The sequence below is a fragment of the Lactuca saligna genome, chromosome 5 (genome assembly GCF_052625555.1).
Source record: "Lactuca saligna cultivar CGN05327 chromosome 5, ASM5262555v1, whole genome shotgun sequence".
NCBI lineage: Eukaryota > Viridiplantae > Streptophyta > Magnoliopsida > Asterales > Asteraceae > Lactuca > Lactuca saligna.
The window spans coordinates 186109538-186123219 of NC_136421.1; the positions used below are offsets into that span (position 1 = coordinate 186109538).

The window sequence follows — 13682 nt, forward strand, 5'->3', positions numbered from 1 at the left end:
TTTTTCCATAATTTCCAGTTAGTTTACTAATCATATAATAATCTAATAAATTATACTTCTCACTCATAATATAACTTTTAGCTATTTCTTGTCACGAGTGCAACCAAAAATAGACTTTACTTTTAATTACAAAAATATAGTAATTTAGTTATAAGCTTAGACACCTTAATCCAACAATATGTTGTTTATCAATTATGACATTCTTAGAGTTTTAGCATTTTGAAAAAATCATTTGTATTCAAAATTCTTTAATATACTGATATTTTCCACAAATAAAGATATTATGATTTTGAAAGCGTAAATATTTTTTTTTGTTTTAAAAAACAAGGGATGTCACATAGTAACTTTCTCATATCTAGACATTAAGTCATAAACATGTGTTACTCTAGTTTTTATAACTGCATCTTGACTTGATGACATACCAACTAAAATTTTCTCAACAGTTGCGCGCTCACACCATCCAGACCTTTATTGCATTTACCATGAGCTGTTACAACAAAACTTTCAAACTTCTCACTACTATCATCAGTAGACATGAAAATTTCTTGGCCTAAACAAAAATCAAATTTAGAATATATATCACTCTACAAGATTTTATATAATTGATTTCTGGAATGTTTTACCTCCATTAGCAACTTGTTTCTTTTGTCATGTATCCAAAAGAACAGTCCATGCATAATGACCTAATTAACGTTTTGTGTGAGTTGGGCCAAGATAATAATTTTTCTGCATAACTTCAGTTTGCAGTACTTGTTATGACGTGGTCAATTTTCACCATTCTTACAAGAAACTAGATTGATCCTTTGCCTTCAATTGTGGCCTTCAAACCATCTATAAACTTGAATTGCTTGGTTGAGATCTTGAAACTTAGTCTTGTCACTGATCATGTTATTACTCGCCCATTATCAACATACCACATATTGGATTAACTTTTCTCCTTTTCATTTATAGTTATTAATCATGGGTTAACCTTTTCTTCATTTAAGACACTTCTTTTTTGGGCTCACTATCACATATTACTACAATTAGGGAAGTTGTTTTAATAATTGATTTGACCTTAGGCTTAGTTAGCTTCTTGTTTTCTTTCTCGTCGTTGGTTCTCACATTCTGCATCAGAGTGCCCAAACTCTTGGCAACCGTAACACTTGATGTGACTATTTCCATGATTATCCATTGTACCTCGAGTGACTTCATGAGATTGATGGTTGTTGCCTTGGCCTCCATGATTTTCATAATTTTCACCAAGACCTCTTCCTCCAACTATGTTGGTTTTACATCTTGTTGCGATTGTTTTCCTACATGAAACGAGTATGCTCTTCTTTTTGTTTTTCTTGCCTTTTTATCCATTCTTGGAGGGTAATAAACAACTTTCTCACCTCAGCTTCTTGATGAACCTTGATTTGAATTTCATGAGCTTTCAATCTTCCTACAACCTCTTCAAAGATGATATTATCAAGATCACCAAATTGTTCAATTATAGATGCAAGTTGAACACACTTTGAGGGTACGACACATAAAAATATTTTTTTACTACATATGCTTATTCCAATGTTTCACCAAGAGCTCGAATATTGTTCAAAATACCTCCAATTTTTGTAGAAAAATCATCCACATCCTCTAATGTTCTCATGCTCAAAATCTCAAACTCGAATTTGAGAGTTTGAACTATGGCTGTGTTGACTCAATTCGCACCCAAGTACATAGTTTTAAGTGTGTCTCAAGCTTCTTTTTCCGATTGCTTCTCCGCTAACCTCAACAAGACCTCTTTAGGAATAGCTTGGTTGATGGCATCCATTTCCATCTTGTCTTTCTTCACACATATGGGATTTTGGAGGTTCTTTGTTTCGATGGCCTCCCACATTTCTTAGGATTCCATGTAGATCTTCATCTTTATGGACCACGATGTGTAGCTAGTCTTTGGCAACATTAGATATTGGAGGGTAATTGATACTTTTTTGTTTGCTATCATTGCACCAGATTCAATCTAATACCAATGTTGGGTTTAAACTTGATAAACACTTTGCTTGCAACAAAAAGGAGAAAACCGAAAAAAGAAGGAATATAGGAAATTTAATGTTAATGCTTAAACTCTTATTACAAATTGAAGACATTACATCTATTTATTGTAAAATAAAATACTCAAAAACTTGGCAAACAAGTAATACTTGATGAGCAAGTAATAGACTCGTGATTAAACTCAAGGTAGAGTTTCTTTATTTTACCCATACTCTTAAAGTTCTAAATTATTTTCAACAGACACTTTTCTAAAAAATCACACTAAATTAACAAACAGAATACTAAAATTACATTTTTTTTTTTGGTTTTGATGAAATGTGATGACACGTACATCATTATTCTCTACTTGTTCTTAGCACTCTCTGTTGCCAAAGCGGAACTCTTGATGAGATGAAGAGATTCCTCTAGATCATCACATAGCCTTTGAGGGTCTGGTATGGTTTCTTCGTCTGCTGATATCACAAACGACAGTTTGTCCACATAACTCACTATGTGAATCATCAATGCCTGCAAAAACATTATTAAGATTTTTCTATTGAAAATTTCTAAAGGTTTCACTTGACGATGGTAGATAAAAAGATAAATGTCAAATTTAATATAAATGCTCTACTATTTGTTGTCTTAAATACTAGTTTATAGAAAAACATCTAACAGTATATCAGAAAATAATAATTATTTATAAAGGTTATTATAAATTGAAAATATATAAATGGAAATTATATTGTTTTTATCTTCATTAGCATGGAGAAAGTATGCATTGTAACTTTTTCCACCTATATATAACAAACTAAAATTACCAATCTACCTATTGACATTTAAACATTTATCATATCCTAAAATAAATAGTAAGTTTTTATTTTTATATACGCCGTTTGGATAAGATTTCAAACTATTATTATTATTTGATGGTACTAATTAGATACACACAATTTTTTTATTTACCTTTCATAAAGAACATAATGTCATTTCATTATGTAATATATATATATATATATATATATATATATATATATATATATATATATATATATATATTCGGTAAGAAATTTTTTTTTGTGGGAAGATAAGAAGTTTTTTTTCTATATATTTTTTTGACGAACAAAATAAATGAATCACTAGATGATTCATTTGTAAGATGATTCACAAGAAAAAATTCCCAAAAAAACATCTTTATGATTCATTTTTAAGTAAATTAAGAAAAAATTCATTTTTATGATAATTTTAGTGAATAACAACAAAAACATTGTATAAATGAATCATCAAGATGTTTTTTTGAGAATTTTTTCTTGTGAATCATCTTACAAATGAATCATCTAATGATTCATTTTGTTTGTTCGCGAAAAAAATATGTAGAAAAAAAACTTCTTACCTTCCTACCAAAAAATTTCTTCTTATTTGATCTTGACTCTATATATATATATATACATATATACAGTTATATAACTATACTGTATATGCAGAATTTATATAGAGTACAATATTAATTGCCCAAAAAAACTTTTATAGAGAAAGATGAACTACAACATATATAAACACATATAAAACCGTATTATGCCGATATAAATACACTAACATTAAATGTATACTTACATTGGGTTGTCCATAACAACTAGGAGCAAGGCAAGTCAAATCATGTCCATAAAATGTGACTTCTTGTTCTGGTCCCGGTACATTTGAGAACCACAAGGTCGTGTTAGAAAAAACCTTGTGGTTTAGCTTCCCCACAGCCTGCATCAATATCAAATTCAACATCAAACCTAAAATAATCATTACTAGAGTTTCCTTTTGTAACTGTATCAATACAAATATAACGAAACTCGATGATTTTTTATTTTTTCATTGTAAAGTAATATATTTACCTTAATGCCGAACAACCTGAGGGCAAAATAAACAATAAAATAAGTGAATAACGGCTCAAAAGAAGCTTTCTTTCGATCGATGACTACTTTGGCTTCTTTTACATAATCTAAAGGGTTAGTTTTGAGTCCGATTTTAAACGGGAGAAGCACATAACCGATCTTGTTGCCCCATCTTCCTAACTTCCCAGTTTTCATTGTTTCCACGAGTGTCTAGATGCACACAAGGTACAAAAAATGTTGATTATAATAATATCAAAGACATATGCTTGAATCTAACAATTTAGAGAAAAGATGAACAAACATGAAAGCAAATATGAACTCACATCGACCCTAGTGGTTGCTCTTAAGTTGAAAAAGAATGTGGCACGAAGGCGAATGTTTTTTGGAATGAAGTTGGTTTTGTTACAATGATCGGTCCCCTCACCATTATTGATTTCACCTGAAACAATTGTTTAGATTAAATACAAACACTAAAGAAAATTAGTCATTTTGAGTTTGGAATAAAGGCCATGAGATAACAAGATACTATTTCAATAAGATCGGTCGAAGTTATAAAATAAATAATTATAACAAAGTAAATACAAATATTAATATTCACAAAAAGTAAAAGGGAAATCTCCGGAAAAAGGGAAATCTCCGGAAAAATCCCAATATTTTACCCTAATTTACGAAAAAGTTACAAACTAAAATTAGTTTATGAAAAGTCCCAAAAACCGGTAAAAATGACGATTTGACCCTATTTTCCTGGTTTACCGGTTTCATTACTTACCCGGAAACATTAAAGTCTCATTATTTTACCATTATTTTCATTAAAGTCTTATTATTTTACCATAATTTAGGACTTATTCGTAAATTATGGTAAAATAATGAGACTTTATTAAAACCGGTTAAGTAATGAAACCAGTAAAACGGAAAAATAGGGCCAAATCGTCATTTTTACGGGTAATTAGGATTTTTTCATAAACAAATTCTAGTTTGGAACTTTTTCGTAAATTAACATAAAATATTAGTATTTTTCCGAAGATTTCCTTAAAGAAAAAGGGTTAACATTAGTTTTTTCAAACCAATTATTTTAATATATTCAAATTGTCAACTTATATATTTTAATAAGGAAATCTCCAAGAAAATCTTAATGTTTTATGTTAGCTTACGGTTTAATCTTAAATTTTATTTTTTGAAAAAAAAGTTTGGATTATTTTATATTTTGTCCAAATTAACGAAATAATTCTTATTTTTTTCAACAGAAAATGATAAATTATCGTATATAATTACATAATCGGGATTTTTTTTTTCAAAAAAATAAATATTAAAAAAAAACCTTAAATTGACTTAAAATATTAAAAATTTATCGAAATTTTTTCTATTTTATACCATTAAAATTTATCTATTTGTAGAAAGCGTTTTTATCCATTTATTGCAAGTGTTTTTGATTGGTTGTTGTGATTTGTATATTAAATTGACTGAGTACATAATGCTTTAATACATGTAGCCAAAATTTAACATTTATTATAAATTTGATCTTTTATATATATATATATATATATATATATATATATATATATATATATATATATATATATATATATATATATGAATCCTAAGAATAGTAAAGTTATTATTTTTTTGGTAGAATTGGTCCCTGTACTTTGCACCTCATTCTTTACCTATTTTGATATTTTTGGTCATTGTAATCAATATTTTTACATTTTTTATGAGCCTTTTAATATTTAAAGTTTGACCACAAAACTTTAACGGTTTGACAACTTTGATCATTTTTCTAAAAATTTGCTAATTACTGATCTTTTAATTATTTAGCCGTTTTGATACTTCTGATCATTACAGCCAAAATTTTTACATTTTTTTCATAAAAACATGAAAAAAATGGTTTGGGGCAAAGCCCGAGCTTTTCATCTTTGCACTTTCTACGTCTACCTCTGTTATATTTATCTATTCGGAAACAACATTGAAAACTTCTGACCCCCACGTACGGGGATAACCTTTATAGTTATTATTATTATTATTATTATTATAATACATTGCTCTAGCTTTTTCTTACAGTTTTATTTATATATTAGTTGTTTTTGATCGGTAGTTGTGACTTGCATATTAAATTGACTAAGTACATAATGCTTTTATAAATGTAGCCAAAATTAACATTTATTATAAATTTGGTCTTAATTATTATTATGATTATTATTATTATTATAATACATTGCTCTAGCTTTTTTTTACAATTTTATTTAAATAGTAGTTGTGAGACCCATTTATATTATAAGGATTGATTAAAAAAAGTTAAACAATTTATACAACATATATTTTTAAAGTAAATTTGGGAATAAATACGAGTGAAATGATGAATAAGTAAGTACTTCAATATGTATTAATAAAGAAAAATTATTGATATATTTTAAAGAAATGATGAATAAATAACTAGGTCAACATTAGATGTCTTATTGCTAAGTTTACCATCATTGGCTATAATAAATATTTTTAATATATCTATTCTTTTAACTTTAGACAATGCAAAATACAACTACCCACGAGTGAACAGTGGTTGTATCAAAAACTCTGAAATTTCAAAAATAAATCCGAAAACCGATGAACAGTTCTGAAATTAGATTTTTTTTACTTAAATCTATTTTTTTAACAAATGAAATAAATGCGAACTATATACAATATTAGAGCATGAAATCGGACATTAAATTGAAATAAATAGACATTTCGGATGTAAGGAGAGAGATTTCTTCAGATAAGATATTGGCAAAAACAAAATAAAAAAATACTAAAATTTGAATATCATATTCGGAATGGGCATTCGGGAGTAAGTGATTATTTTTCAAAAAACAAAAAATAATTAGTTTCTTAAAAGAAAACTCATTTATAATGGTTAGTTTATTTAATATATTTTTTAAATATAACAAATGAAAAATTATGGTTTTTAAAACGACATTTAATCTTTTTCTAGTTCATATATATCTAAAGTTTGTTGTTTGTTTCCATTTAAAGCAAATAAGATAGTCTAAAACAAACCAAATTTAAAAAATGTATTTATATTAAATTATTAAAATAGTTTACAAGCTTTAAAACATTAAATAAAAATTAACATATTATAACTTGATATAATTTGTAGTAACTTATGTTATATATATTAAACTAGTTTATGAATTTTAAAATTAGAATGAATGTCTGATTAATGAAATTGATACATATTTATTATAATTATTATATAATAATATTATGTGAAATTTAATTAAAAAACAATACATAAAATTTTATATTGAAAAAAATTTATTTAAAATAACCATAAAATAATATATGTTAAATAAATGAGATTACAAAAAAGATCTCATTATTAGAGTAGATGTATTTTAGAACTTAATTTTTTTTTAAAAAAAAAATTCTGATAACTTTTTAATACAATCTTGATAAATCTTTATAAATGGTCCTGTGGTTTCCAGAAATATCAAATTTAGTCCATAATTTTTTTCGATTTTATAAAAAATCCATTTGGTTTTAATCAAAATCATGGTTGGTCCTTGTGGTTTTAATTTCTATAATAGTCGGTCTTTGTGGCCAGAAGAAATGACTTATTTACCTATTTTATTTTATTTTTCTATTTTCTTTTTTATCCAACAATTAAAAAACCAAAAAATAAATACCACCCCTACTCAATCCCCATCCATCCCCATCTCTCTTATAATTGCATTCACATCCTTAGTTCGACTTATTTTTTTGTTAATATTGTCTCCGATAATGTTACTCAAAATCGATGTCTACCTCATCTAACATCATTTTCTATGAAGTACCGGCAATTAGCACGTTACAAAACCCATCACTGAAGCTTCTTATAGACGGTAACAAATCGATGGTCAGTCACGACCAAACATATCCAATCATTTGTTCCTTTTTCTCCGACAAATCACCTCCACCCCTTCGTCTTCTCTGGTAACATAGTTGTTCCTTTGAAATCTTTATTAACATAGTCTATTCCGATCACAATAATAGAGCTTGAAGCTGCAATGTTCAAAGCACAAGAAGAACCCTAGCTAAAATATGATAAGTTGATTTAACGTTCAGGAACCTAGGCGATGTTTCACCATCACCATCCACTACCTAACATCGCCTTAACCCTTGTGAAAATCATTGGAGGTAAAAGTACCCTTCATCTTTAATTTCCATCCAGTTTTAACACATTTACAAATTTGTTCGTCATAGATAAAAGATGGGTCTTGCTCTTTTATTAACCATTGTTGTGGAGTACATATCCAAAGACAACGTTTTATGGTGCCAAAATGCAAACCTAAAGACGATCTAGTTTAAAGGTCTAGTATGCTCAAGAGTCATATTAAAGTGATATTGCTAATTAACATATGATATTAATAAGTCACACTAACAACAACTTGATATAATTGATTATTTATTAGAAGTTGATTTTAATAAATATTCAATAAACTCTTATAATTAAATTGGATATTATTTATTTTATGGAAATAATTATTTTCATTAGCAAGGAACATAATATATCATATGGTATGATTTATTAAGCCATGTACAACATTTTGGACTAAAAAGACTTTTTGCCTTTTACCAAAAGGTTAATGTTTATATTTTATAAAAGAGTTTATAAAATTTACCAAGTGTTACTTCCTTTTTATATTAAAATCTTGAGCATGCTTGCATGCATGCAAGTGATGGGTTTTTGATTATTTAAAGGGAAAGAAACCATGTTTTAAAAGCACAGGGAGACAAGTAGGCTTTAGGAGATATTATTATCTTAAAGTGTTAAGGACTTATGGTCCATAAAATCACTTTATGCATATAAAAGATGAGGCTTTCACTCATTCTTCATACTAGATGCAAATGGAGAAAATTGTCTTCTTTCTCTCGTTCTCTCTTAATTAAGTTAAGAGCTTTGAAGATTACTTGTTTTTACATGTCCTCTTTAAGTTCATAATGGTTATGAACTTAAAACTTAAGGGTTTAAGAGTTTATGAACTAGCATCTGCATCAAGTTGAGTCATTGTTGGTGTCTCAAATATTCCATATTCTTCATCAACTTCCAAGCCTCCCAAGAAGACCCAAAGAACAACAAATGCTATTATTTCTTCATCATTTCTATGGTTGGTTCTTAAATCTTTCTATAACTTGCAAGAAAATATTTGGTAGGTATAAAACATTTATGTTATTACAAAAATTAAAATCTTCCGTTGCCATATTTTTCTAGTTTATGAAGCTATTTTCGAACTAAAACCCAACACTAGTGATGATGCATAACGGTAATTAAAGGAGGTTGAGGTGGACCAAAACTGGAGAAGATGAAGGGATAAGGAGCTTTCCAGTGGCGATGGAGCAAATCCGATGAGTATAATCGTCAATGGTCTGGTGAAAGTGAGCATTGGTCAAACTTTTGTTGACAACATTTATCTATTTACGGTGGGTGATAATTGATTGTTTGTGATTGAGTGATTTAGGGTTATTTTACAGAAGAGAATATAGATAGATTTGAGAGATGCTTAGGAGAGAGAAGTTGGAAGGGGAAGAAGTGTGGGGGATATTTATTTCCTTTTTTTCTTTTTCTTTTAATTTATATAAGACAATTTTTTATAAATAGAAAAATAAAATAGAAATAATAAATAAGTTATTTCATATGGGTGAGAGATCAACTATTATAGAAATTAAAACAATATGGACCTTTCATAAGACCGGAAAATGTTAACGACTAAACTCAATATTTCTAAAAATCATAAGTACCATTTATGATGATTTGTCTACAATGTTTTTTATAGGATTTTCTTTAAGTTTTAAAAAAGGTTATAAAAAGCCAATTTTACTTATTATTGTTTTTTAGAAATTTACACCCTAAAAACAAATATAAACACAATATGTAAAAACATAGTTTCTAAAAAATCTAATTTGTAAAACGAAAGAAATCTTAAAATATATACATGAAAATGAATATGTAAAATATATTTAGAAAATAAATTATAAAATCAATAAGAAAACTACTTTTCAAAATATGTGAAAGCGAAATTGGAAAATAAAAATAAAAATTATGGCCAAATTTGATAAAAAAAAAAAAAGGTGCAACTTGTATATATTCATGAAAAGTTGGATAACAAATATGCACGTTATATATGGTGATCAATTTCCAACAAATTTATCCTGTTGATCCTAAATATTTTTTAAAGATATAAGTGTGTAGATCGAGGTTTACCATCAAATTAATTAGTGGGATGATTTATTTAAATCACTTTTTTAGAAGTGGTTATCTCTCAAGAAATGAAAATGTATAAAATATTCTTTAATTACATTAAAACTGGTTGGAAAAAAATAACGTTATCCCTAAAATAAATAGATACTTTAATGAGTTTTGACATAACAGATAATTCAAATTTTTATGGATTAGGAGTAGAGCAAAATAGGGTAGGAATTCGATTTGGAACTCTTGGGTTGAAAACCCATTGTATTATACCATGTAATTCTAATTTTTAGTTGTTTTAATTGAAGTCTAGGTGTTAAAAAAAAAAAAAATTCAATTTTCTGTTGATGGTACAAATCAAATAGATCGTTGTAAATTCATGATTAATTTTGCCTCTTTTGAAAATAGAAACATAATGAAGTAGCTTATCGTCAATTCGTGACCTTTTGTTTCAAAAACTTAAAAAGTTGGTTGCCATGAAAAAATGTAAACAAACAATATCGTTTGATATACCCACGTCACCCGTAGTAGAGCCTAGGTGGGGGACACATCAACCAACTTTCATTGTGAGCGTGGAAAAAAGGGAACTTGGAATTAAATAGATGAACTAATGAAAATGACAAATTAATTAGTTAATGGTACCAGATACTAGTTAGGTGAAATGAAGATGGAATTGCATTGCGAATGGATATTTTATCAAAATTTGATATCAGAAATTTGAAATGTATTGAGATAAAAATGCAACAAAACTTACTGTATCTACGATTCAAGTAACGTGATAATCCTGCCTGAGTGACTCCAAGCACGACATCATTGACTGTCTGCAACATTAAAGTCATCGATCACATAGATGTAGATTATCACAATTCGTTTTAAAACAAATGATCTTGAAGATCTTTACAAAAAAGTTATTTTCTTTAACAAGGTTTTGCATGTGGTAAAACCATATACGTGATAATATACTTTCTTTACCAATGTCGTCACATGTTATCACTTATTTAATTTACTTGTGATTGTATGTGCTAAACAAGAAATATGACATGTAATACGATGACACATTTGAATTTATCCCATGTTATAAACATATTAACGTACCACGCCCATGACATTCTTCACCGCCTTAATGTCAGCTAAGTTGACGCTCCTGTGCACAAAACGCCTTGGTCTATTCTCAACTCCTAGACTGCCTTTTAATGGGGTTTCTGTGTCTTTAAGAAACAACAGGGTGAAGACAAACATCACAAGCGCAACACAGGAGTTCCACAACATTTCTAGAACCGAACAAAATCCTTTAAATTTTATGTAGCTGTAGTCTTTGTTGAAAGGAAGCGTAGGCAAGGCATTGGGATCCGATGATTTTCGTGTACAAGCAAGAAGAAGTGTCATCAAAGAAATACCGTCCCCTAGGGAATGGTGGAAGCGGAAAACACCTGTTCCTTCATTGTTGGTCGTCTTAATGTCAAGAATATGGAGATCCCATAAAGGTTTTGAGTTCTCAATGGGAGATTTGCTGAGGTTTGAGATATAGTCCTCAACAAAACTGTCTGGAAATGCAATGTTTGGCTCAAGTTTTGGAACGATAACATGGTTATCGATGTTCACATTTGTCGGAACCCACCTAATGCTTTGGGTTTCGTTGTTGAAAACCTAAAAAAAAATCGATAAGCATGCAAGAATTTAGAAATGAAAAAAATTAACTGCCACAAACGAATTAAATGTGCAAAGTAATGCAATAAACCATTGTTTTGGTTGATTTATGAAATATATCACGAATTATCTAGATATCTCACGTCGTATTGTATTAGATTAATCAAGTTATTAAACACAACAAAAATGTCAGCTAATAAAAATAAATTTTTATTCCACACTTAAGTTATATCACCTAATTAATAAAATATATATAAATATAAAAATATTTTTATATTATATATAAAAGCATCATCTTCTGGAATTATATATATATATATATATATATATATATATATATATATATATATATATATATTATAATTTTTTGATTTTATCATTTAATTGACTAAAAATAGTCATTTCATTTGAATTAAAGATTATTTTTAATCAATTAAATGATGCAATGAAAAATTATATTTATTCCATCCAAAATTATATTTTATCTTTTCTTTTTAGTTTGTTTCAAAATAATACTCTACTTCTAAAATAAATAACATTTTTACTAAAATATCCTCTTATTATTACTTAATAAACCAAGTATTTAATGGAACATTAAATGTAAAGTAATGATAAAATTGACATATTTTATTGTAAAAAGTTAATGGTAATTAATAATTTTTTAGTCTGTGTGTTTTTTGTCTATAGATAATAATTTTGGGACGGAGAAAACACACACACATATATATATATATATATATATATATATATATATATATATATATATATATATATATATATATATATATATATATATATATGATATAATTTTTTTTGTCATTTCATCATATTTAATAGACTAAAAATATTCTTTCCTTTTGAACGAAAATCTTCATGGGAGTGAATTACATTTTATGACGAATCTTATATTTCATTCATGCACAATAGCTAAACAAGACTGTTTTTATTCCATTATAATGACCACCCATTTTATATCAACTATGATTAGTGCAAAGCAAATACTAAAAAATATATTAATTAGTTAACATCATTTATAGTGTCATAAAACTTAATTAGCAAAGTAAATAGCAGACACGTCTTAGGGACATATAAATCTTTTGAAATTAATGTGTTGGTAAGATAACTCATAGACCTAGAGACCCGAGTTTTAATATATACCACCATCGTACATTAATATTAGGTTTGCACCTAAAGTCCAAAAACAGAAGACCGCTTTAAAAAGTGTCATATCAACTTAATATATGAAAGTTATTGTTAATATGGTTCCTTTCAGAACGTGAGCACTTATCTTATTTTTTTTGCCATTTGTAATGTCTCAAGTACAAAGTAGCATAATGGTGTACTAACCTAAAATCAACGTCAAATTATATTACAACGATAAGATAAATTATCAGACCATTGTTTACCTGTAGGCTTGAGAATCGAGGATGTCGAAGGAGAGATTGAACAAGATTTTCTTTTAATACATCAACGTTGATCTTAGTTTTGCACCCCATAATGGATATGATGTACACATTGGAGCCAGGCTCATGGAACAACCTAGCCATAGGGCTCAAAGGTTGATCTTCTTGTTCTTTAAATCTTGAACCATCTTCCGGAATTGTTTTGATCTGCGTAAGAGTGTTGAGACCTTGTGAGGAACTCATGGCTGCAACAAAATTGAAACTTTCTATATTTGGGAATATAGGTTGAGGTCCTGAATAACTTCCTTTTATGTAAATCCACCATGGCCCCCATTCTTTATGATTTCCGTCATTTATCAAACAATAAACAGGGTCAGGGTCAGTCATGAGCATTTGTGGGGTTTGCGACCACACATGCCCGTGTCGTTTAAAGGGCCCCGGCCATATTTGTTTTATGTATATTAGTATTAAAAACGGGCTAGTTACATATTACTGATAGATTAGTAGCGCATTAATAAAAAAAAATTGCTTTTGACTAATTTTATGATAATTATTGAC

General features: G+C 28.1%; 1 protein-coding gene across 1 annotated transcript; it reads right to left on the reverse strand.

The window, feature by feature from the left end:
• Positions 1-2062: 2062 nt before the first annotated feature.
• LOC144998210 (wax ester synthase/diacylglycerol acyltransferase 11-like) lies at positions 2063-13420 on the reverse strand. The gene is made up of 7 exons (XM_078958026.1): positions 13128-13420; positions 11170-11721; positions 10829-10895; positions 4199-4314; positions 3876-4085; positions 3607-3744; positions 2063-2523 (listed from the first exon to the last, which is right to left on the reverse strand). Exons 1-7 carry the CDS (start codon positions 13365-13367, stop codon positions 2359-2361), a joined length of 1488 nt encoding a protein of 495 aa, XP_078814152.1. The 5' UTR covers positions 13368-13420; the 3' UTR covers positions 2063-2358.
• Between the last annotated feature and the right edge of the window lie 262 nt (positions 13421-13682).